This window comes from Bombus fervidus, chromosome 1 (assembly GCF_041682495.2).
Source record: "Bombus fervidus isolate BK054 chromosome 1, iyBomFerv1, whole genome shotgun sequence".
Classification (NCBI taxonomy): Eukaryota; Metazoa; Arthropoda; class Insecta; order Hymenoptera; family Apidae; genus Bombus; species Bombus fervidus.
In genome coordinates, this window is record NC_091517.1 from 23,314,452 (window position 1) to 23,341,599 (window position 27,148).

At 38.4% G+C, this 27,148-nt stretch overlaps 1 protein-coding gene across 2 annotated transcripts in view; it reads left to right on the forward strand.

Moving 5' to 3' along the window:
• Positions 1 to 8,898: 8,898 nt before the first annotated feature.
• Positions 8,899 to 27,148, forward strand: part of LOC139998171 (uncharacterized) — a 38,436-nt gene continuing 20,186 nt past the window's right edge. For both annotated transcript variants that reach the window (XM_072022517.1, XM_072022524.1), the window contains exon 1: positions 8,899 to 9,470. In XM_072022517.1, coding sequence (XP_071878618.1) covers positions 9,450 to 9,470 — 21 coding nt within the window. In that variant the 5' untranslated portion in view covers positions 8,899 to 9,449. The remainder of the gene's footprint in view (positions 9,471 to 27,148) is intronic.

Sequence of the window (27,148 nt, forward strand, 5' to 3'; positions counted from 1 at the left end):
ATTTGAGATTGGCCCCTTCTCTTCTGCGTCCTCTTCATCACCTTGCTCCCACTCCGCGTCCTCCGACGACGGCCACGTGGCTCCGCCTGGCGGAGAATTCCAGCCACCATCGAGAAAAGCGCATCGGAAGAGCTTGGACCAGAATAACTGACTCTCTTTCTCTCTCTGTCTCTCTGTCTCTGTCTGTCTCTCTCTGTCTCTTTCTCTCTCTCTCTCTCTCTCTTTCCCACCGCCATCGACTTCTCGCCCCTCCGGCCGCTCTTCCATTCGAAAGAGAGTTCCGAAAGCCATCTCATCGGCCTGCACACTACCTATCGCGTCGAAACTCCCTCGTATCCGTGTTTGCAATTCGCGGCGGCATGTTTCGCCGGATATGCGGCCACGATCCCTACCGACTGTTCCTTTTTACGTCCACTCTGTTTACGGAGGTTGTGGAACGGCGTGGAAAGAGAACGGTATTTATCGAAGAGAAATTTTCGACAGGGACGATACGATCTTTTCGAAGTTTGTAAGTTTTTATCTTTGCATAAGCGGGCGAATTAACGAGTTGAGACTAATTTGGAGAGTAACTGGTCGCAAATAAACTTTTATGATATTTACCAAATTAGCTGACGCGTAATGTGGTCTTTCGGGGAATTGAATTTTAGACAATAGATACCATCGTAGTAAGGATTTTATGAAAGGGAAATAGAAAAGATAGTTTTACGGAAATCCTAGATTAAAAAACGGTAATTTCCTACAACTGAGGCAGGAATTTGAAGGATATTTCAGATATCATATTAGGTATCGTTCGTTATTATTTCACATACCACCATTAATTACGGATTCAAAGGATTCGTAGTTCTTCGAGTTATCCCTTCCAGACCACGCGATTCGCGTGAAGAATTTGTCCGCTTAAGCCTGAAGCAGTGCTTGTGTTGTAGCAAGAAACTGTTACCAAAATATAATTGTTGCTATATTCCAAAGACTGTAAACCAAGTTGAGATGAAAACTAGGACACGTAATTTTCAAACATGACATGTACGCTACAAGATGTAACCAACAAGTCTTTGTTCTTCGTTGTCGATTTTGAAATCATGTGAAAACGATAGCCAAGTCTTATCGGACAAATTTTCTAATAAAATTACAACACAATCAGGATGAAGCTTGTAGTATAGTCGAGGAACAATAGTCAGACTGTTACTAACCGGGTATTTTTACTTCTAGCGACAAATCACAGCCTCCTAACCTTCTGCCTAAAGTTTCGCGAATGAACGAACAAATCTTTTATTTTCAACAAAATATTTCACTAAAATTTTTACAATTTTATGCGTTAAATGGCGATCCGCTCGAACCAGTCACAAACCTAATTAATCCTGTCCAGTTAAACGATCGTTACCCAGCAGGAAGTAAAGTTTGAAACGGAATATAACCCAGTTATGGAGCTTCGTGTATCGAGTGGACGTACTTCCACAAATTCACTGTTCGGCGCCTAGGGGTTTAATCACTTTGAATTGTGTTTTAGAAAATTATTCGCGGAATCGAAGCGATCTTAGATGTTGTCAACAGCGTGATGTATGTCACGCCGAATGGAGTCGTTATGATTTTTCTTGGCCGTCATTCGAAAAGCTGGACTCGCATTAATTTGGGTTCGCTGGTACGCGATTCGGTTATGTAACGGTGTTAACGAATGTCATCGTGATTAATTCGTCACGTTGATAAATCGCTCGATGTTGCTATTCCTGAATGTTTACGAATTAATTCGAGATCGTAAAAAGAGAACGATAGAAAAATACCGTGTGGTTTCTGTGTTTCGCGTAAAAAAGGTCTATAACGATCTTCGAGTCGTCGGATGAGCACACTGCCCCAATTTTCTAAATATACCCACGGTTTCGCTCTCTCGCTCGACTGAATTCCCTTAAGTATCGCAGGTTGAAAGTTCTTGACTTCTCAATTGTGAGTTTAACGTTTGTAAACAGAGTCGTTGGATAGCTTGGGAAACATTGACCACTTGAGTCGATTATACGGTGATCGATGTTCTCGATGATCGAAACTCTTGGTGCTCCTTTTACACGTTGCTGTTGAAGAGCTTGGTACTCACAATGTTGCATGTATATTTTGTATACTTATAACGTTGAATATTGTGCTGCTGATGGTTGCCAACCGAATTACGAAACGGACATTATTCGTACCTATCTCTTTTTTTTCATTTTTAGAAGGAGGATGCGTGAAACTAAAAGCAAAAAGATAATTTAGGCTTTTGATACTATCGATATTGTTTTGTACCGTTATTCGTAGTTTCACTTTTCTAAATAAAAATAAACCTCCTCCGTGTTAATGAAACGACACCTTTCCGGTTACAAGCTTCAACGTCAGAGTCTTCGTCGAGTTTCTCGTCGAACTACGTTTCAGAATTCGATAACATGGCAATAGTTCAATAGCAACCGAACTGAAATGTTGTATTCGATATATCTCCGGTTATACCCATTACTATTCTATAATTACGGTCGTCGATCGAGTCAGGAAGAATGCAACAGGTGGACTCTAAAACGCTCGTTAGAGATTTCTCTCTACGATTTAGAACAGCGACTTTTAAGGGACCGAATCAAATAGCTCTTCCTCGTGTAAAAAAATATTGTTTCAAATTGAAAAAAATATTAGGACCCAGAGTAACGCTAAATCATGTTCGTTCGGTTAATAGCGTCGAAGATGAAAATTTGTTTATCCGAAGAACGAATTGTTGAGGTGAAAAGCGGATCGATCTTGTCCCATTTCGTTAACGTGAATTACACGGGGTATCGACACACGGTATTCAGGTCGACAACGATCATTAAGTTGTTCCGTTTTGCGCACAATACCATCTCCGAGAATACCTTACAAAATCCATAAACAATGGGATCTGGCCTGATTCGAAAGATGTAAATAGGAATTGCATTTTGAACGCAGACACATTTGTAATCCCTGTTGTACGCGTTAAATTGATCGCGCGTAAAATGTCGTTCCCTGAAATAAGCTTATTAACAGCAACTAATTGCTTGAAAATATTACACACTCTTTTCCCAAAAATAAATTAATTTTATCAGAATAGACGAAGAGAACTATTTTGTATGCATCGGGCTAATACATTTTTGCTCGCGCGAGTGTAGTGTGCCAGAAGGGAAAACATTGTATCCTCGCCGCAAAGTGGAAATATGAAAGGCGATACACAGGCCGGTATCGTCTGCTCGAATTTACTGCCGTGCTACTTTCTGATCGGTTATTTTAAACGATCCGAATTCTGTTCGGGACAGAAGCTTCGGATGTGAAGGAAACTAATACGATTCGGTTTATCATTCGATGAGGATTTATTTTATCTTTATTGCGGGCGACTGATGCGTTTAAGAAATTGCAGGAAGACAGTGATACCGATATATCATTGCGTTACGTGGGTTTCGTGTGTTTACTTTTTAAAGTACATACTTTAGTTAGAATTTCTATAGGTGATAAGTGTAAGTGACGTAGCGTGTGAACTTAATGCCAATAACGTCAGTATTTTCAAGTTTAGCTTTTTTACCGCTAATTGATACTATGCGTGAAAATTCGTCCGAGTGAAATAAGAAGCGTATTTTAAAACTGAATGTTATTTCAAAGGTGTGGCGTTCCATTAAACTTCTACTCAAGAAATAATTATGATTATTAAGTATGTAGAAATTTACATAAGGAATCATTAATCTTAATCACTCAGACCTGTTGAAAAGCAAAATAAAAACATTTATTAAAAAGTTGAATTACACTTGACTTTGATTTGCTTCAGAATATACGTTCCCCAAAAATTTCCAATGAATCATCCTGACGTTTCTCCTTTCTGCCAACAACGACTGTCATAATTTTAATAGAAACCGTATCCTTATTGCAGTCACAAATTTTACGACGTTTGGGAGTTTTTGTTAAAAATCAATTCTTGTTATTTTTAAGGAAATAAGAATACCCAAGTAAAATACATATATCTAACTCGTAGCACGCAAGGTAATACCGATCGTGAATATTTTATGGGAAACATTTGTAGAAAGTGACGCATATCGAAAGGAATTTTTTTAGCAGCATCCATTGACCGTTCGAATAAAGAAAGAATCAGAATCGGAAAATATGGAATGAACGGCCGATAAACACGTGACGCGACATCCACCCCGCGACAAGGGAAAAAATATATTGACTCATCGTTCGAAATCGTCAGGAAAATTTTTAGTCGATGCTTTTCGACATTACCGGGAGAAACTCAAGATGACTAACTCGCTCTATTCTTGTCCGAACGTTATACACTTGTATCCAATGGGAAAGTGGGCTAGAACGTATGAAATATCAATCCCTCCTCGGTCTCGCGTTCAACTTTGCACCATGCTTTCTCGGTTTTCATTTGTGTATTTTTTCCTGACTATATCAAGTTTTGTTTCGTCACTTTCGTTATTTTTTATTTAGTCGTTATTTTGTATCGCTAGAATCGTCGAATAATATCGTAATTTGATTTCTGTTCGATATTAAATATTTAAAGCTTCGTCCTTTATCGGAGTAAAAAATATGTAAATTAGTGTTTGATTCGTTTTTTCACGAAATCGTCTATTTCTCGCCTTGTACGTTCCCATATTTATTTCAGACCTAGTATTGGGTTGGCAACTAAGTGATTGCGGATTTTGTCATTAGGTGGTAATTACTTAGTTGCCAACTCAATATATTCATAGTATCTACGTAGCCAAATCAACGAAGCGTTTGCGACACATTAATCAACGATGCTTTCAATTTATTTTAGATCAACCAATTTCAATTTCCGTAATACCGAAGCGATTAATTTCCCATTCGATTAATTTCCTTTTCAATTCACGATACTTTGGACTAACTTCACCCGTAGTTTCGAGTTCATTAATTGTATGCATTTCTCTTCTTATTTCCTCGACAACGATTTTCATAATTGTACAGACAAACAATTTCGTTCGTCTTTCTCGCCTTTCATAGAATCGAATAGAGTTCCTTCGCTCGATTCCATTCGACTGTCAGTAGAGTCAATAGCATTTGCGATGACAAAGTGCCATCGTCCTAAGTGTACCCCTCCGTGAAAATAGAAAGTGATCGCGGTGTTGTGTCGAGTCCTCGCTCGTCTCTTCTCGAGTGGCTGCTCGTCGATATTTTTATTGCCCGTTCGCTGCGTATTTATACGCCGGTGCTTCTATATCGGGAACGAAAATATTTCTAGGTGGATCTGCGAAGAGTGAACCCATGCAAGAAGCGGTGTTCCGTCGCCGCCTTCCGCGATTTCGGCGACCTGATTAAGATTAATCTACGACACCGGTCAGACGGCCACGGTTCGTTTTCACTGCCACCGGAAGATTTGACACGATTTGTCAAAGTTGTTACCACGAGTCTGACACGGATCAATATAGATTCGAAGCATCAGCAGGGATTAGGATGGTCGTGCAGGGATTGGGATAAGGATAGCTCGATATTAGAAGCGAAAAGGGATAGAAAGGCGTGCGTGTATGCGTCTACATTGATTATTTTTGAGTTGAAATATTAATAGCCACGGTATAAGAGATACGTAAATAGAAAGCGTGGAGCGCAACATGGGTAAATACTTTTGAGAATATTTTCTGAAAGCGCTTTTAAAAGCTTTGTCGTGGCGCCACCGTTACCAAGAGTCGTGAATTTAAGCTCCTGGAAGCTTCGATAAAACCTCGACCGATAACTTTGTAGTCGGTCTCTGCTTTTCAACTACTGGATATGTTGATTACTGCATACGAGCGAGTCCGGCGCTTATTTTCTAGCGTGTTCTAACGTGTGTCGAAAGTTGGCAGCACGACATCAGATTCGCGATGCGAGTGCTCGCAGAAAGACTAACTCCTTGCTCTGTGCATAGTAGATCTACCGATTTAAGCGAAAAAGCTCATATGTACGTACATAAAGTGGAAATTGTGAACAACCGAATATTACAGGGTTATCGTCGTTCATGACTGATTCATTGTTATTTACAAAAGCAGTTTTAGCAACTGAAAAGTCGTTTTACCGTTTTGTATTGTATTATAATTTTCTAATTTTTAATTAAAATTAACTTTAAATACGCTCGAGTAGTTTCATTTCAAATCAACGATCCGCTTAATTCAGTCCCAATACCTACTTCATTTTTCATTTCTGCTTCCGCATCGAAGCTGGAAACAATATAGCAATAATAACAAAAACAACAACAACAACAATAACGTTAACGTTACGAGATTAATTCGTTATGGAAGGAAGAAGGTATCAATTAGGCAAATGCGACCATCCTACGACCAGCTGATATAGCGGAGCAATTAAAATCCCCGGGAATAATTCAACAATCTGACAACGAGATTTCCTCAGGATACGGGACGTCCCTCGTTATCAACGCCACTTTAATAATCGTTGCTCCTTCAGACTTTAATCAACTCGCATTATGCACCGGCTAATAATGATCTCGATGCACGAGATCCTTCCCTTTCCGTCGAGTGGCGCGGTTGGATTTCCACCTCGGGTCACCGGTTCGGTTTCGAGTAACCCTCGAACTCGAACTGTAATTAGCTTTCGAAATCCAGCGAAAGCTGCAGTCTGACTGGTTCGTACTCGACGGTAAGGAAACGTCCTTCGTCTCCGAGTAAAACAATCGTCGGCGCTTTGATTCGCTCGACTTCCTGCCGGTTGCCGCACGAACTGCCATTTCACTGTCTTTATTTCGTCTTTTTCCTGTTCGTCCGCTTTATCTAGCCAATCCGTGGCTTCATGGTCTCAAGGATACTTCAACCGATTCCTCTGGGCAGAAGTTCCCATTTCGAGGAGCAGTTCCGCGGATCTGTTGTACAAAGAGACAAGGTCCGTAGAATCTAGTCGCCAGAGGAACGCTAACCGTGCCGGCGCTGTCCTCGTTTCCTGGACAAAGACGCCCGTTTTGCCAGCAGTTTGTCTCCACCGTCCGCCGGATTCCTCCGCGGAATCCTTCGGAGAATTCCGGAACCGCCGCGTCCGACCCCTCTCCGTCTCAACTCCTCGTGGAATATTATACGCTTGCACGAGCACGCTACTGTAGCCGCGCTTGTACGTGGTTGGCGCCGCTTTCGTTATCGTACGGAACCACCGTCGACGAGGAAACTTCGCGGTTCACGCTTTGGCGAACGATGATTGGCAGAGGCTGCAGAAGTCTTTGTGTTGCTGGTTCATTGTCTTTGGGTAACGAGTGAAATTAAGCAGATGGAATTCAATTTCTTCCTATTTTTCAGTTTTAGAATACTTGGATGGAGTATACTTAAACGTGAATTTTTATGCAATTATGGAGAATTTAAATTAATAGAAGAAATAACACGATTTTCTTAAATATATAAACTCTTACTACCAAGATATAACGTTACGTTTCAATCCATTTACGTGTTGTTATCAAATGACACGATATCGTACCATTGTTAAAAGCTAATACACAGCTTGTTCTTCGATATACGTCCGGCGGTGCAATCAGTTCCTTCGCCTCGAATTCTTATTAAAAGTGTAATCGCTTTTGAGTATCTCCGATACTTCGGAAGAATAATTTTCTTCTCTTCGAAATCCTCTCGAGGAACAACTCGGTCTATACAAAGTGCTTACAAGGAACGATTCCCTTAAAAATATTCTTTCGCGGAATAATTCTCCTCCTTTCGTCAAAGAATACATTCGTCTACCGTCGTAAGATATTCTTCCGCGGAGTAAACCCCTTACCTACTATCATCCTTTCTCGAAACATTCTCTCGGAGCATGATTTCCTCGATACTTTTAGAGGTACAGGAACGTTCGAGTGGATGGAAAAGGAGGAATTGTATTGAAAACTAGAAGGTAAACTCCATATTTGACTTGGCAGTCGGTCGATCGTTTGAGTTAACTCGATAATAGCCTCTTTCGTCCGATTCGACGTCAGATAGCATATCACCGACAAAGATCGTTCGCATGCTACTGATTTACCGCGGTCCAGCCTCGTTCGTTCATTTTAAAATTGCGTTGGTGCAACTATTCCACGTACAAGATCAATTATACTCGCTCGAGAAGATGTCTCGTGGAATGTTTCTTTCATAAGTTCGAGGGTGGTTTTTATTTTGTATTTACTATTATTTTGTCGTATATTATACGCTATACGTTATTAAACAAATTACAAATGCAACATATTATTAAAATGTTACACATATACTGCCAAAGTAGATTTGAAGAGATTCGTAAAAGTTACCAGTCCTTAACGCGATTGCAGTTGTATGTATCAAGGAATAATAAATAAAATTTATACGTCTTGATAAATTAAAGCTAAAAATGTAAAACTAAATTATGCAATCTTAATCATAAACTGCCTTATTAATTAATCGCCTCCAGGGAGACTACGAAAAATGAGAACAGACGGTATCTACGCTGTATGCATAGATATTATACCAATTACTGTTCGCAGAGAAAACCTGCATACGTTCATCGGGAAACAACGTATCGTCGCTATTCAGCAACGTGCACGTAGCATGCCAATATAAAGAATCTAAACTAAATAAAACACCGTAAACGTAGAATCTATCGTTCACCATCGAGTTATCATCGAGGTTGGTGAACACCACTTTCCGAAAATTTCTAAACATTCGAGTTTCCTTGCAAGATCGAAGCTGCGACCGTCTCTTTGGGCGGGTACGGAAGCATCAAGGAGCCGACGCGGCCGAACAGCGAGAGGACGTGAAGCTATTCTTAAAATAGGGCTCGACTGAACGAAGCGAATGAACGAGAGAAGCCGATACGTATATACGGAGGGTAAGGCGAGGCGCGGGACGTCGGTACGCGTTAATCAGAGGAAGATGGAAAAGCACGGTCGAAAGAGGAGCGTGTAACGAAGGCTCGGGAAGAGAAGTCGGAGAAAGAGAGGGAACACGGCGTGCCTCGCGGGTCGCCGGCTCTTCTTCAGGGTCCGAGCTTCGTCCGAAACGAAGCGCCTCCGTTCTCCTCCTCTTCTCTTATGAGAACGTGCCGTCGGGGACGACGCTTCGTCGAACCGTTCGTCGTTCGATCGGTTCTCCACGTTTGGCCTCACTCGTCTCTTCTTATCCCTCTTTCGTTTAATCCTTCTCTAGTTTCCTGTATCTTACTCTATCTGTCTCTCGTACCTCCGTCTCTTTCTCTCCCGCTTTATCTGTCTGTATTCTTGCATCTTTCTCCGTCTCGATCATTCGATTCACCGGTTTCTTCCTCTTCTTAGCTCCGCAGCTTCCTTCTTCTCTCGTCTTTTCGGCTCGAACCGCGTGTCACGGTGAAGCGAACGTGGTGCACGCTCCGGGTGGTGGTGCTGGTGCTTGGTGTTGGTGGTGGTGGTGGTGCTGGTTGTTTTGGTGTGGTCGATGGTGTCGGTGGTCGATGGTGATCGGTGAATCCGCCTCGAGCGATCAGGAGATCTCACCCTTGGAAACCTTCCGCTTTCGCTCGATCGAGGAGGGGAGGCTGCTCGAATCATGGCGTCCTACAGGAGCTACGTAAGTGTTGAGACTAGGGTTTCAGCGCGAAGTCGTTTACCGGATATCGTGGTTCGTTTATGTGATAATTTCGATGCACGTGCCCTACTTGTACAGGCCGAAAACCGTGGGTTTGATCAACGTTTTTGGGCGCGGCAGATTCGGGAAACGTAATTTTACCGGCGGTTAATTGGGAAGTTCGTTTCGGCCGGTTGAAACGTTGTTTACGCGACGCGGTGTCTTCATTAAATCGACGCCGGTCGCAAAACGACGCGAAGTTATAATTGGTGTTCCGCGGTGTCATCGCACGAGATGAATTTTCGCAAACGCGACGCTGAAAAAGAAGCAGAGTAACGCCGCTCGGCTGTAGCACGCTGAAACGCGTTCTCCCTAATGTTGTCGAGCGTTTTGGGAACCGGGCAAGTAGAAAACGACGAGTTTCCTCCATTTCGTTGTCGCGTTCTTCCGAGCAAAAGGCTGTTTCTGTTTTTCTTTCCCTTTGCTTCTTTTCCTAGTGAAATTTTTAACGTCTCGTTTATATGGTTTATACGCATTCCACGGTTTCAAAGCGGTATGAGATGTGACATTTTTAACGATACACCGATGCTGAAAGAGAATATGAAAAGATGTGAAAGATCGGTACTATTTTTTTATAAATTCTCTGTATATATCGCTTTTCAACGAATCGAGTCATTCTCGAAGAATGATCCAATGTTTTGTTGAGATGCAACTGCAGTTTCTTCAGGTACTTAGTCATGTGTATAACGCGAATTAAAATATAATTGTTCGCTAAAATGTAACTTGAAAAATTTAACATGAAACCAAATATTTTTATGTTTATACATTTTTTAGTCAACGCGATACATCGTCATAATTGCATTCGCGTGCAACGACTCAAAATGACACTAGTTGCGCGTTATCTCGTATCTAGAGCAAGAAACAGCGTTTGCTGACGATGATTCGTGTTATCTCGAAAAAGTAATTGAGAATCTAGCCGGTTCGTCAGATATAATAATTTAAAACTATTCGAAAGCCTAATATTATCGCTCGATTTTGTTGAGAATTTAACTATTGAAGATTGGCGTGACCGTGTCTTATGGTGACCTGCATAAAGAGACGAGATGATGTTTAGTATTTATTGTGCATGGTGCAGATATTATTAACCCGTTGATGACTGTGCTCGTGTCTGAGGCGAGCTATTCGTGATTCGTTTGTAGACAGTGTCGTTTGTCTGGTTTGTTGTCGAACTGGTTGACTAGCTTGGCAATTCACTGCACTGAAAAGGGAGAATGAAATACGTTTTATCATAACCAAGGAAAGATTTCATTACTTTCTATAAAAAAAAAAAAAAAAAAAAAAAAATGCAGCTGGAGGAAAAAGAAAAAGGAAAGGAAAAAAAAGAGAATCGAATGTGTTATAAAACTTCATGCTTTTAATTAAATGTATTCTTTTAGTTTATATAATACGAATACGCAAAAAATTAATGTACAATTAAAAACACTGTTTGGAAAATAAATCGTAAATACTGGCATTTATTGCTTCCTTTCGAATAAACACTGAATGAAATTCAATTTAATTATAACGTTCCATCATTCTCACGATCAGAATGATCTCTTCCCTGTCGATGTTTCACAAGTTTGATTATCTAACAAAAATATACGAATTTATGCCTATTTCCCTCTTTATCTTTGGTATAATTTATATAAAATTATACTTTTGCCTAGAATTAATAACGCAGTATTTGTCCAACATTTATTACAATATATTACAATTGTTTCGACGACCTGTGCTTGATATGTTCCTTGATATTTTGAGACGATAGTTCAACCATGTCATACAATGATCAACGATAATTGATCTCGATCAAGATGATCTACTATGTACAAATACCCCCTATTCTGCTCCCATCCAATGTTTCAATATATCATACAACTTTATTACTTCGTCAAACTATATCATAAAACTTGAAGACGTTAAATCTTAATATAAAGTAATAAACGAAGTGGCAATAAACCTAATCCAAAAGTGATGCAAACTAACAGTAATCCATAATAAACCGAATATAAAACAACGAACATATCGTATTACTCGTATATTCTATGTGCCTCGTATAATAAAGCGAGAAGATTTTGAGAATCTGCATTCAATCACGTATTTCGATTCATAGATCATCGTCATTTTAGTTTCACGATTAGTTACGTCATACGTTTTCATGACCTGAATGTTATACCGAATTTCTTATAACGATAAACCTAAGATACTAAGTTTTATGAAATATGACAGGGAACCTACACAATTGTGACCCTCAGTTAGTAAAATAATGTATCAAAAATTTAATTGACTAATGGTAAGTAGAAATTGCCAAATTTTAAGCAAAGTAAGCGACGAACGAGTATTTTGAATGTATTTGATTCCTCGTGGTCGTTGCACCTCGCGCGTAATCTATACGCGACTCGACCGCCCGCTATAATTATGCGATGTAAATGAAGTCCATTAACGTTATCGTCCGAAGGCCGTGGTCGCACGCGATTCTCTGTTTCGCGCAAGCCGCGTCGCTGTTTACAAAATACCTAGAATTTAAGACCGCCGTTCGCCAGTCACGCCGCTGACGCGACTTTGCCCCTCCGCCGTTTTTCCGATTTCTTTCGACAGTGATCGCTTGCACGTGTTACACATATTCTTGCTTCAGGGATCGAGCACACTGACCTCCCTCATAAGATCATTAAAATCGCGTTTCATTATTGCACGACAAAAATATTTGGACATATTTCTCAATAAATTTACAGAAATCGCTGAATGATTTTCTTGAGAATATCAACAGCATACAAATACACACACGTATGTATATATAGTTCGGATCTTATATCGAGTTTTGAATTTTTGATTATTTGCTCTCGAGTTTTTAACGAGAAGTTTCTGGATTTGTTTTATGATTTCTCGTATGATTGCTATTTCCAAGAAGCTGTAAAAATTGATCGGCAGGCTATTTCTTTTCTCATTTGCATAGTCGATGTTCTAGCGAAAAGAAATAACTTTGTTCCAAGTTATATTTCCTTTTTCTAGTTATATTTGAAGTACAATATAGGACACGCTATACTTCATCGGTGGTATATTTCAGTAACTCACAGCAGTCTCTGTGTTTATATACTTTTGGGAAGATGCTTAACTAAAGCGATGAAATATTCCATTTACTATACCATAAAAGAGGTGAGCCAATCCCCTTTTTCAAACACACGTTTCCATTAATTTGCCAATTATCTCGAAATAAAACTCGAAGCGAAGATCGCCTTAAAAATCAGCAGTCCCATCGTAAATGTCCGAACGCGGATCTTAGTACGTAGATATAGTGTGTAGACCGTGCAGTAGATAGAATACGGTCGATGGTCAGACGGTGTTGGACGTCGTAAGCCAACTTGCAAGGGTCCGATAATAATACATAGATCGGCTGGCAGCGGCGCGGAGGTAAACATTTACCGAAGAAGCTCGGGCTCGACAGCCACAGGGCACGAATTCCGGGTGTGCACCTCACGGAAACGCGTTCATACGTCGGCATCGGGTCGCTTGTGCCGTGGCTAGCAAAATTAGCCGGGTCTTTCCCAGACGACGTATGCCTGCTGGCGATCTACTCGTGCGAATCTTTCATCTGCCTATACCTATATGAATACGCACACTATACGCCACACGCATACGCAGTGTTTCATTCAAGCAATTAGCGTGTTTAAGATTCCCGGTAGGTGTTAACGAATTAATTTTCTTTTTTTATTTGATCGGGTAGAAAAAAAACGAATAAATATATCTTCTTAACTTACAATTTCGTATAATCCGTTTACCGTGTATAGTTGATGTATTTGTATTGGGATATGTATAATTTTGTGTGCTAGACTAGATTAGCCGTGAAGTAGTGACACACGTATGTGAGAATGAGTGTATGGAAATATGTGTGTGCACAGCGTCTCGAAAAACGGAAGAGTGCAACTGTTCCGTTAGCAGTGTGATATGGAAGATGGACAAAGAGAGTGCCGAGACGCGTGCAAATGTGTATCGACGAAGATCCTGCAAATCGTTTATTAAATAAATCTAAAACTATTTTAATATAAATCCTAAGTGTAATCTTAGTGTTCCTTTACATTTATTTCGGCGAGTAGGATCCACAATTCTCAACGATTTGAATCACTTTTTTAAATTTATTCCTCATTTGTTTAATTAATAGCTTATAACAGTTAAAGGAATATTATTCGTATGAAAGGGTAAATATCGAGGAAGGAAAATCTAGAAAAAAATGATTGACTAAACAATTGCAATTCCCTAAAAGAAACAAATGTATTATAACGTATATTTGGTACTTTGTATACATTTTTGAACATAAAATTTATATCTGATAATAATTTATCCATTATACGTATCTATCATAACGAATAAAAATATTCCGTACGGAAGCAGAAATTTCGAAAAATAATCCAGTCGGTTGCTTATGTCGCGCGATTTACCCTTCCCGTGAAAATATCCTGTATATTGAGTGTGAAGTTTCAAAAAGAGCTGATAGGTACCAACCTATCGACCGTTTCTGCGAGATTTTCGTTGCGAAGCCCGATAAAGAATATCCCTGGTCGTTCCGGCCGACAGCTTTAAGAAAGCTCTCCAGGGAACGAACAGTTTTGCTCTCGTCTATTGGAGTTCTTTAAACACGGCTGCATCAGGGGATGAGCCAAGGGTGTACGATATCTTCTCCTTTTCGAACTTTCCAGAGTGAGAGTCGGTCGAAGAGGATTTCTGCGGACGGGTGAATCTTAATGTGCGCGATGTACTGGCTTTGCTACTGGATCGTAGATGAACTCGCGATATCGAAATTTATTGGATCGGTATATAGCTTTCCCCTTTTCGTCTCTTCCTCTCGATAAAATAAATTATAAACTTTTCAACTAAATTATTTTCACAGATACACGAATTGAATATTTGAGTAAGGCGATCGAAAAATAGTTAAAAAATATTTGTTTCGAGTATCTCGTGAACTTAACAATTTTCTCACCACTTCGGACCGATACTATTTACACAGATCGATGAAAGAATTCCATCCGACAAAATTATATATTTCCATTTAAACTGATAATGTAACACATCGCCGCGCTTGAAAAACCTACACGTATACGCTTGTGTTAATACGCGATTGTTTAAACCGACAATGTTTTCGTATGACATTTTTTCCACCTGCGCTAATAAAAGAGCTACGACATTAAAAAGACGAATGAATTTCTCTGCAAAATTGACTTAAAAACCACTTTGAACCGATACAAAAATACTATAGGATCGATATAAAACCACTTCAAAACCGATATAATAACGGGCTGCAGAAATACAACCGGAATCGATATCAGGCAAAATCGTTTTTATTCGTAAGAGTTATGACATTATCTCGATTATATAAGCATTTCAAGAACGAGGATCGATATCACGAGCATTTGCAACCGCTGCCAGTGGTTGACTTCAGTGGAATTATTTTACGTAATAACGACAATTTCGTCGATCGACGGGCATCTCTAAAACGGCGTAAGTAAACGATGCGAGGTACGTCGACGATGGGACGCATGATAAATTTAGCCGGGGTACAACGTGTTTGCGTTCCACTTCCTAGACGCGAAATCGAACAAGTTGGTCTTTAAGATTCCCCCGCGACATTTACACGCGGCGTGAACTTCGGGCAAATTGAGACATTTCGTTTCTTGCGATTCGTCAACATCGTAAACACTCCACTTGGAATTAATTACAATCTCTCGTACGTAATTAATAATATTTATGTATGTACGGTGATATTGAATCATCTGGTGTATTCATTGCGATTTGTAATTTGCAGGTGAAATTGATCGCTACCTTACAGAGAAAAAAGAAAGAAGATTTCTAAGTAATAATCGTAAATATCGAATGTATAATTTATAATTGTTTAATTTTTGTGATATTACGTTTCACGGTACAATATGATACGTTTTTAACGATATCTCGTTACGTGCATATCTCGTGTATCATATTTTGTAAATCATATCGATACAACTTTGTTATCGCGCGTTCTGAATATTTTCAGAACATTTGAATATTTTTTGTACCAATTATTAGCTGCAATTGGTTCGAATGAATTTGATTTATTAATTTATTACCTGGTTTCCAGATAAATAAAATTTAATACGAAGTTGTTAAGTAATGTTGAATACGTAAAACATTTTAAATTCTCTTCTCGATATACAATTACAGTCACTGATTTTTCACTTTATTAAATGGATAACAAAATCTAGACAAATTATAAGTAGATAAGCTTACACGTAACTGACTGGAACAGGAGACGCTACTCGACATAATTATTTGTAAATAACGATAATTATTCATATTATTGTCTTCATATTTGTGACATTTAACGTCATCAAACTATGTACGTTGAAAGGCGAGTTTCCAAACGAGCTTAGACAACATATTGAAAATATTACAAGCTTGTTGTTCGTGGAAAGAGCAGAAGGTAAGAAACAGCGGTAAAAGAAAGAAGGGTGTGTTCGAGGAGGGCTATCTTCATCGCTGTCCCCGAGGCGACGATAAATCTCGCGAATCTGAGGGGGAAAGGGTGTCGGTGAGAAAGGCCGGGCATTACAAGGATGAAGCAACAAATCGTGTCGCGTTAAAACGCAGAACCCTCGTAATATCGCGTCGAAGCCCACGGCGTCGCTTAAAAATAGTGCAACTGGAACGTACCGTTTATTTCCAAGCTTATTCGAAGATCGTTATGGACGGATGAAACCGGCGATTAAATTAAAGGGAAAGCGAGAAACGAAGGTTGAGAAAATCGATGTCGTCGCTGAGTGGGAAATCATAGGGTAATATCGCTCGTTCGTTAATAACTTTCTCTCTTCTTTCAAAAGATAGACACGCGCTCTTTCAAAAGATAGAAACAGCTTGAACGCGATTAAACGTCAGAAGGAAAATCCAACGTCACGGTGGATAAGAGACGCTTCGAGACGCAAGAATATGAACAGGGGAAACGAAGGGGAGACGTAGGCAAGGGGAGAAGTGGCTCGGGCTGAAGATAGAGAAAAAGATTTAAAGGCTCTTCTGAATATTTCAAGACGAGTTGTTGCCACGGCAAAACGTTGCCGCGGGACGATTTAATTGAGCGTTCTCCTCTTACCCTCTCGACGCTCCGTGCACAGCCCCTCCGGAGGAACGTCAACTGGAAATGCATATGCATCCGTGGCTCGCGAGCAACCGCTGTGCATCCAATTGCAGTCGGCGTTAAATGGAAAAATACACGCTTCCCTGATCGCTTCGATGTTCGTCAGATTCATTCACACCCCATGGTTTCGGCTGAAATGTCTAGAGGGTTACCTAGGATACGAGCTGATGTATTTCAAATGCAGTTATTGTACTCTTGGTTAATTCTATCTTCACGTTACGAGCTAACATCGGGTTGTTTAATTTATATACGTATTTTGTCAACAGTTTCCTAGTACGTATATAGTTTAGGCCTTAATAACAACTTCTTAATCGCGATAGCCGTGCTTTATTAGCCGATGCTAATGAACTTTCAAAATGTTTTGTACAACGAATAGAATATGTCCATGAAAATGCTATATGATGAACATTCAAATATTTTTCTGATATAGACATCATAAAAGAATAAATAAAAACAATGACTGTATCAACGATATTATCCATCAATAAACGTCAAATTTTCTTCTCCGTTCCTCGAATAAAACATCCTACGCGGCTCCTCGAACAATAAATCTCGATAAACAAATCGAGGTATCATTATCCCAATTGGCGCGCCATTCCTTAATATTCTAAACGTTAGCACGTTCACCGTGTTACACAGCTTCTGACAAATTGCACGTTAATACTAGATGCTTGTGATAAAAGCGGCACAGTGATAATGCCCGGGCTTTTCATTGCGCCATACCGGGACAATAAATTATGTTCGCCGAGAGGCTAGCCAGTATTTGGCCAGTGCTTTGTGCTCATGTTGAACGTCGACGATGCATAATCGACTAACGAGTCGAGTCGCATCCACATTTGATGCCTCGATGTTGCTATCGGATACAGGTGTTTCCGATAGCCGTGGTGCAGCTCCGATCCGATCGCATACATTTCACCCTACCATGGAATTTACGCGGAACAATATGCTTAGCTAGCATGGTCGCGTGGAAAATATTTTGGCTCGTCCGCTTCGCCGAGTTAGCAGCGATGTTCATTGTGTCTGGTTTTCACAGTAGGGTGGAAATACACGATGTTCACGCGAGTGGAAGAAACAGGATACAGAATTGTTAAATGATGGTTATTGCGCATCCTTCGATTCGTATTTTATTCAATCGTGTGTTTCCTATTATTATAAAGTTTTCTCAAGTTTGAGAAAAATCTTTTTGCCACATATTTTACGTTACATATAGAAAATAACATAACGTTTCTTTAACTATGTAACTTTTAATTTGCATCTTAAAGTAAAAAGCATTTTAAATTGCATCAAACTACGTATATTAGTTTCGAACGTTGAATCTACAAATTCGAGTCCCAAGGTGCATTTTTTTATAAGCGTCACACCTAAGAAGAAACACGAGAGTAGCAAGCTCCGCATTCATCAAAAATACTCGAAACCACCACTCCAAAGAAGTTATTTTTACGTCGAAAAAAAAAGGAGAAAGGAAAAAAGAAAGATACATCAAACCTGCCACCTTATGTTCGAAAAATATCAGTTCAGTCTTCGGATAACTTAAGGGAGAAGCATTTGTTGTTTGATTTAATGCGTTTCTCCAATCGAGAAAGCGTGCTTCTACCAGGAAGCATCATTTCAAATCCGTTCACTGTATTGTTTAAGGCAGCGCACCATAGTCTGTAGTATTCTAGAAAATATCGTTTCTCCTTCCTTCCGTTTGCTCGTTGTTTCTGTCCGTCCTTGTTTCACTGTTTCTCTCTTCTCGTACGTGTACACTTGAAGAGAGAACATGCCGGTGGATACTCCAGAGGGAACATGGACGAAGACCTCGCGGCTATATTTAAACGGACTCGTAGACATCGCCTCGAGTCTCTTTTTTCCATCCAACATGCCACGAAGAAGCATCTGCAGCTTGGCTTCGAAAAACTGCACAACTATGACAGGTCGTGTCCTCCTGGAAATCGCGGAAAGTCCGCAGAGAAAAACGTGACACAATTTTCTCGCTGTTTCACCCGTGTTCGCTGACTCCAGACATCATGGAAAGCTGCGAAAATTCTCCTAGCTTTATTTATTCGCCTGTACGTTTTGTTTGCTTTTCGATGGCAATTTGAATTCAACCTTAGGATTAATTTTATTATGAATTGTATATTTTGATGAAACTCTGAACAATTGTTTATTGCATCACCAATTCGAATCAATGATCTTTTCAGACATTTTTTTCTACAAATTTATAAGATTTTACAAAGGATACAACTTTTACTTGACATTTTTTTTAAGTTTTCTGTCATCCACAATTTGCAATCACTTAATTAGTAGAGGTGATTCGTGATCATGACGAAAGAGAAAAGAAATTCTTATTTGAAATCGTAGTTACTAAAAGGAAAGTGATAACTTGATAGATCCTTTTGTTATTGTGTTATATTTCTTTGTTCTTTGTAATACAATTTACGTAAATTAAATAAAATTCAAATATACACAAGATGAGAAAGACGTACCAAATACGATATTAAAATAAGGCGATAAACTCTGATAGTGATCAATCAGATGTACCTACAGCCTACAGCTGTTCGAATTGTATATAACAAATATTTGTTGTTCAAACAAAAATGTACCTATAATTTTCCCTATCATCGTTAACAATTCAAATTCAGAATTAAAAGATTATCTTTCGACGATCATGACAAACAAAAATCGAAAATAAATTGCAATTTTATCGAATTGCCGTTTCCTCTGTTTGTTTTCAAACAAATAAAGCAATGAAGTATGAAAAATAAATATTAATATTACTGCTAGTAGACAATATCTTTCGCGGAAAATTTGACAATTCAAAATTCAATGGTACACAGAATATACAAAACGTAACGTTTTTCTGTGAAATCGGATTGATGCAGTGCAGCGTGCATCGTGCACGTTGGTCGATGAAACAGGCGTTTGAAAACCGTGGCGGAAGAAGCGTTCAAACGTCGCTGTCTTGTTAGCGACGACCAATATTTGCCGCCAGAAACGACAACAACGCGGTCCGCAAACACAGCTGATCTCGCAGATCAATTGCCCGCATTGAAATCAATTTTGAGACTCGGCCCGGTTACAGATCGGCCTATTGCGCGATGTCACTGAACCTAGTCGTTTGAATTATATCTATCTACCGATGATTTTTCTACTACACGAATGGTAAACACATTCGAATAAATGGAATTTTCTCAGTGGATTTTCGTAATTGTGATTGGCAATTCGAGATTAAACTAAAGTGGATAAAATTGAAAATGGATAAAGTTGGTGAGCTGTTAACTGGATTGGACACATTTCGCTAAATTCGTTTGTTGAACTTTTCAATGCATTAATTAAAGATAGACTTTTTCCTTCTTTAAGATCATAATACCATACCAGTATTTATGTATTTATATATTTACACTATCTGTCGCGATCGAACAATTTTTAGTACTTGAATTATATAAGTACAATTTACAAATATAATACATACATAAATAAATATATATGTATTTATATATTTACTCTATCTGTCGCGATCGAACAATTTTTAGCACTTGAATTATATAAGTACAATTTACAAATATAATACATACATAAATAAATACATATGTATTTATATATTTACGCTATCTGTCGCGATCGAACAATTTTTAGCACTTGAATTACATAAGTACAATTTACAAATATAATACATACATAAATAAATATATATGTATTTATATATTTACACTATCTGTCGCGATTGAACAATTTTTAGCACTTGAATTACATAAGTACAATTTACAAATATTATATATACAGTATACTGTATCCCCATCATATAAAGCTTAATGTATCCGAGATAGATTTCAAATGTCATTGAGTACACGTGTACTCACCTAATTCGAATTAATGGATCTGGTTATGGATTTACATAGCGTTAGCATAGGATGTATGAAGTGTTATATAAGTTAATGTAACTCGAGATGTCATCTTCGCATAATCTGATCCGCTGTTCTTTCTAGTTTTGAATACCTCGTCGTGTGCTGTTACACGCGCTGGCAAATTTTGTCAAATTAGCTAGAAAACAACTTGATTGATTAAATTCGTTACTCTTCATGGTACTTTGTAGTAGGCAAGGGAAATGAAAATTTGTCCATATTATTCGACACGATGATTATTCTAATTATTAATTACGAGCTTCGTCAGTTGTTATTAGATTACTTGGTCGCACAATTTATTTAATTTATCATATAAATTTAGAAATAATTTATAAAATCTAAGGGACGAAAGAAAGCGAACGTCCAAAAAAAAAAAGAGAGAAAGATTGACATCCATCGCGGTGGTAACTAATTTGCAACGAATTCTAGAAAGAATTCGCATTTAAACTCCATTAAAAGAGACTTAAGTGCATTTCTATTTATACGCAGATTCTTGAGAACGCCGTGCCGGGGATATTCAATCTTTCGTTTCAGCCTGAGCTTTCAGTTAGTATTAATTAAACTCCGAGCCGTTGTCATTCTGTCGTAAAATAAATAGCCCGAACTAAAAGCTACGCGTGACTGCGCTAGGTGCCACTGAAATTGGCAGAGCACCACGAATCGGTGCGAGTACGTTGCTCTTCCCATGACTCGCCGAAATTCGAGCCGACCACTTTCTATTCGTTAACTGTACGTTTTGATGGAACACGATACCGTAAGTTTGCCGTTTGCTAGGTCTGTTGATTTTCTGCGGGAACAGGATGTGGATGTTGATGCACTCAGCTCTGTATTTCCGACCAAAGGACCTAGTTTCTTTTCGCGTATCTACAATGAATAGTCAGCAGACGTGCCATACATTTGCATATCTTTCAATACCTTAATATGCATGTATAATCTACATTTCTAATTTCTAAAAAAAAAAAAAAAAAAAAGAATCCCATTGCACGTACTTTGCGCTCAGTTCCTAATTTGCTTGATTGATATTCGAAGAAAGCTGTATACACCGCTTTACAGTGTTATCAAATGACGAAGAATTCAGAATGGATGATTCAGAAAATTATTTCTTTGATCTCACATTCTCCAACTTTTGGCAGATAATAAATACAAATAACTACATCATGTGCAATGGTATCTAAGGTGTGAAAGTTATAGTACTACGTGTGATAATTTATCTGAGTTTCTCTCGTGCTACGGCAAGAGTTACGTGGCATTCCTAGTCTAGTTTAAACGATCAAATATCTCTAAACGATAGGAGTAAAGTCTAAGCTGGTTCGAAGATATTACGTAGCTCTTGGCTGACTATCGTTGTACAAATATTACTGCAACTAGAAAAACTTAGGCAGAGAGTAATTATCAGGTTCCACTACCTAAGAGTAATTACATAAGGAAATTCGTAATCCGTATAAGTAACCTCTCAATAATAATCTTATGAGGATGATATCGATAACACTATATTTAACGATGTGGATTTCACAACATTTTGGTGACTGACCGAAATTCAACGATGACTGAACGACTTGTCACAGACACCTTACATTTTTGGCAATTCTGTTTCTTCTTATAAATTTTGTTAATTGCGCTATAAAGTGTTACTTGTACGTTAACAGTATTAACAATATTAATTTTATATAATATTAGCGATAGCATATCAAAATCATAATAGCTTATAGTTTCGGTGTATTTTTACTTGTACAACGTTCTAACATTTTACACCATTTTCATACGAACATTGATTATAATTTCTCTACATATTTTACTTCTTTTCTACCTTCCCTGTTCTCGCTGTTTTATGGTCCCTATTTTCTCGCTGTTTTTTCCTTTTTTATACTCTTCGTTGTTTTATGCAGACGCTTTAATAGACCATGTCTGCAAATATTTGTCCTCGAGAGGTGGATTGCCAGCTACATATCTCCCTGTCTCTCGAATGATCTTGCAAGTGGACAAGTCTCAGATGGTTTTCCCTCGAGTATGATGCGCCACGTTTGTAAATTGCGGATCTCCCTTTGCAGTATCGTGCTAGAATTTTCTTTGCTAACCTTGAATAATAACTGGCTAAAGTAAACGAAACAAGAACGGCGCATACGCCAAAGGCAATGAAAATAAAGCTCCAGGTATAAAAAATTAATTTGTTGGAACTGAGTTGCATAAGAAATATTGTGGGACGTTAAATGTTACAGCGCACAAAGTTGAAAATATGCCGGATAGAGGTGGACGTTATGTTTCTTCTCCTCGTGACAAATAAATAATTTAGAAAGGGTGGCAGGAATGGAAACATTGGATAACATTAAATATTAGAGTTCGTGAAGTTGAAAATATCGCGAGATAGAATCGCGGGGAAACTTCTTATCTGCTTTGTTATTTATGAACTCGACCAGGTACGAGATACGATGTATGACATCATTTTTCTGTTTTCTTTTCAAGTTATATTTTAACTAACTATATTCTAAATAAATTATATTTTAAATTATAGACAATAAACGATTAAATTAGTACGTAGACGTTTAAGCATTTTAAGCACTAACATCTACGCAAACCTTTTATTCTTTTATTGGATCTAAATAACGTCGCATCGTCGCATGTAAGTATATAACTTAATATAGATATTATAGGTAGAAAAACTTTTCCATTTTTCACAATCGATGCAATAGGCGCAACATTTCACAATTTGGAAAACTTGTAACGTAAGAATTCCATATGATATCTGTAATTAATTTTCATATTTTCATTTCATCATAGCAGTTAAGGATTAATCACTTCCCTGCAGTTTTTTATTTAATTTCTACATATCCACGCTTCAATATTTAACAGAAATTAATTGAATTTTTAATACTTTCGAATTATTTATCGAGTTTCATCGAGCAAAGATTTTTTATAGTTTATGATGTATACCTTCAATTTTAAATCGTAAAACTTTAACTATACTCCATTAGAAATCTTAAAATATTTATAGGAAGGAGAAACAATTATAACTTAGCAATTATAGAGAATGACAGTATGATCGGGCTCACAATGAGTGATTTATCGGTTTGTAACTACATCGAGAGACTCGACATCCCTGATAACCGGACTCCATAAGAGTCTTCGGCCGCAACTTCCGGCAACTTATACGGCACCGGAAGTTTTCCAATTACGCGGCGAAGCCGTTGCTGTTTCCCCGTCGAAGCGTTTAGTTCTTGACATTCTCTCGTCGCCACTTTCGCGGCGACGAAGGCTTCTCATTGAAAGACTTTTGCGTCGAGCCACTCGCCAGAATCTCGAGAAACTTCATTAAATATCTTCAGCTTCCGATGACTTGCCACGCAACTTGCAACTGAAATTAATTGGATACACCAGTACATGATTTTCGTAACGGATTTGCATGACGACATAGTCAATAAAATTTTCTCTTTAATTGGAAGGATTTTTAACTTTAATATTAAACTTTATCGCGATTAACGGTTTAGTGGCGAGGCACGTTAGTTGATATTTTCTGTGAAGTAATCACACCGTAATATATAAATTATGGTGCATAAAAGAGATACGTAGTAATCGAATATAATAATAATAACTATCCTTAAATTTTTATATTAATATCTTGATCGACTTAAGATATTTCTTTCTTATAGCAAAAGAAAACTTTCATTTACGTATGAACGCGCATATTAAATGAAATGTGCAACATTTTGGAATATAAACTTGAATCTGACATTCGCACGATAATGCGTCTATTTCGATACAGGTGGTTCATCTATATTTTAGGATTAAAGTACGTTTTACAAAATGACTAATTTTTGGAAATCTACCGCGAGAGAAAGAGAAACGCGTCGATTTATTTTGTCCACAAATAGAATTAAAGATTGCGTAAGAACGAAGACAAACCAGGAAGTGAAATTGAAGGTGCATACGATTCTTGCCAAAAATACGCTCCGCAAATGTCATACGGGATTCACTTTCGACATACACGTGTCACGCGAACACCCAGAGAGGCTGAAATCGTTTCCTTGATTCATGCATCGAAATACTGAAAAAGTTGGCCACCACCCAACGCGTAAAACGTGAAATAACAACCCGTTGAAATGGATCGTCGAACCGGCCTAATCGGCATTTTGTAACGTAAACACGTTATCGTTTTCTTCATACGCTATTTTTATTCCGAATGTTTCTTGCATGGAAACAAGATATACCTTTTTGCAATGCAATAATTGCCATTTTCGTCCAATACTTTATTTCATCCTTGTACGTCGCGAGTGCATAGATTTCCTGCGAAATCTTCAGCTGCAACAAGTATATAGAATTATAATCATAACGCATGCTGAAATCAAACGTCAAAGTGCGCTGCTTAGGGTCCCATGAAATTGTGAAAGGTAATTTCAACGTTCATTCAGTCTAAAACCAGAAGAATCACGTATTTTCCTCGGACGAATAATACCGTGGTAAATTAAATTTCCTGCCTTCCCGATCCCATTTCCTCGGTGTTCTTGTGCTCGTAAAACGAAGCATTACTTTCGACATATTAATCCGCGCGTGGTCGGAAACCAGAATGAAATCTGCGAGCAAGATTATTTCTGTAGAGACGACACAGAAAATTTTCTTCATTCTTTCACGAACTGTTTTCTATTAAATATGCGACAAATTATGCTTTCTTTTTTTTTTTTTTTTTTGTTTCTTTCGCTTCTTTTGATCGTCGAGCGAACCATCTCGAAGGGAACTATGAGAATCGCAAAGGCAGAGACGGGACAAAAGCTGTTGAGATGATATTTCTAACGAATATCCACTGCTTAAGAGGGAAAAACATCGAAAAAGAAAAGAAAGAGAATCTTTTACTTCTATCGAAAGTTAATTCATAATACTACCGGAAGGATCTTTGAATTTAATCGACAAAATTTCATACAATTCGATAAATGGAATTTTACCGTATTTTATCAAATAGCGCAGGTACTTTAAGAGAAACACGATTTAAATAGAAAATGATGATTGAGATTCTACCTTTTCACATTTCTTTCTCTCTTCTATTTCTATCGTCGAATAATCCTGCATTTAATACCGTCTAACGTACTCTGTGTGAGGAAAAGATACGAAGAAGCCACGTTACATCTCGAATTTTTCCTCGTCGCAACATTTCATCGAATTCACCTTTATGATGGAATACATAATGCAATTTCGTGGAGACGAGCCGAAGTTAACGTCGGTTGATGAATTACATACGAACCGGTTGACCGAGAAAGACGAACACAATGTTTCCTCGGTATGTTCCATCGAAAGAACAGCAGAATAAATACAAAAGGCAAACTAACGCCAAGCAACGTGATGGTTTGTTGTGGAGGAGAACGCGTCTGTCCTGGATAGAAGATAGATTAAATTTATATAACCAACTTTCTGTATCTGAGTTGTCTGAATACAGCCGGCTACACTAATAACCCTTTCAACCGTGTGACGTACGTACACGTCGTAATATTAAATTTGCAATTACTTTGGCGCGTTCACGCGTACGCTGTGTACCGGGCAACGAGCTTCCAAGTTTTCATATCGTTCCGCGATACCAAACGGGTAAATTCGATAAAATGCAAATGTTTATTAAATCGTGAAGTGGCACAGTTGCGTTTCTCATACGGAATGCGCGGTGTTTTTGTAAATAACGTTGAACGAATTATAACTGGAGCGTTACATCGCGCAATGTGCTGTAATGTAAAATATATTTCAATGTTCGATGCGTGGAAATGCAGAATTGGTTTGATAAAATACGAATACAGCGTTTATTCGATTATACGTACGTCGCCGAACATCCAGCGATAAGTGGATCTATCATTTTCCATCGTGTTTTTCATCGTAAATATCGTATCATAAATCTTTTATTTATAAAAATTAGAATTTGCATAAAGACCTGCTAGCAGGTTTATCGATAAGAAACAAGAGACATAATATTTTACATACCTTCCTTCGTCCCCTCGTGAACGATGTATTTTTGTCTATGACCATTTACTTTGGCCTTCAACAAGCGCCTGTTATAAATGGTCAAGTATCGACGTCACTTTGTAATTTTAAAAAGACGTAGCGGCGTTTTCGTTCCGCGGAGTTCACGACAACTGGTGGCACGTCGTAAATTATAATAATGCGACCAGTCGACAGAGGTTAAATCAGACTGACACTCTTCAATTAGTCGGCCTCCCCTCGAGCTGCTATCGCTCGAACCGCATCGGGCGCCCACATCCTCATCAGTAACGCGTCGATCGCACAGATCTGATACAAACACAATCCTTGCTCGTTAAAATGCAAACATTTGTTTCTGAAAAGCCACACGTGTACACGAATTACCCGATAATTTTCAATATGTATAAATTTTAAATATCAAATATTATTGGATGATCATATAGAAGAAAAATAAATGCTGAGATGTTCTCTGGAAATGTTCTCAATTATACTTATTTCACTCGTGTCAATAGGCAATCGCAATTTGTACGGTTAATGTTGACGGTCTCGTAAAAGCAAATAAACGTGGCTCTTTCTTTTCATTAGCCAGGAAATTGCAACGAATCGAGGTTTTCCTGCATTTCAGCGGAAAATATCACATCATATCGGTATAATCATTGAAA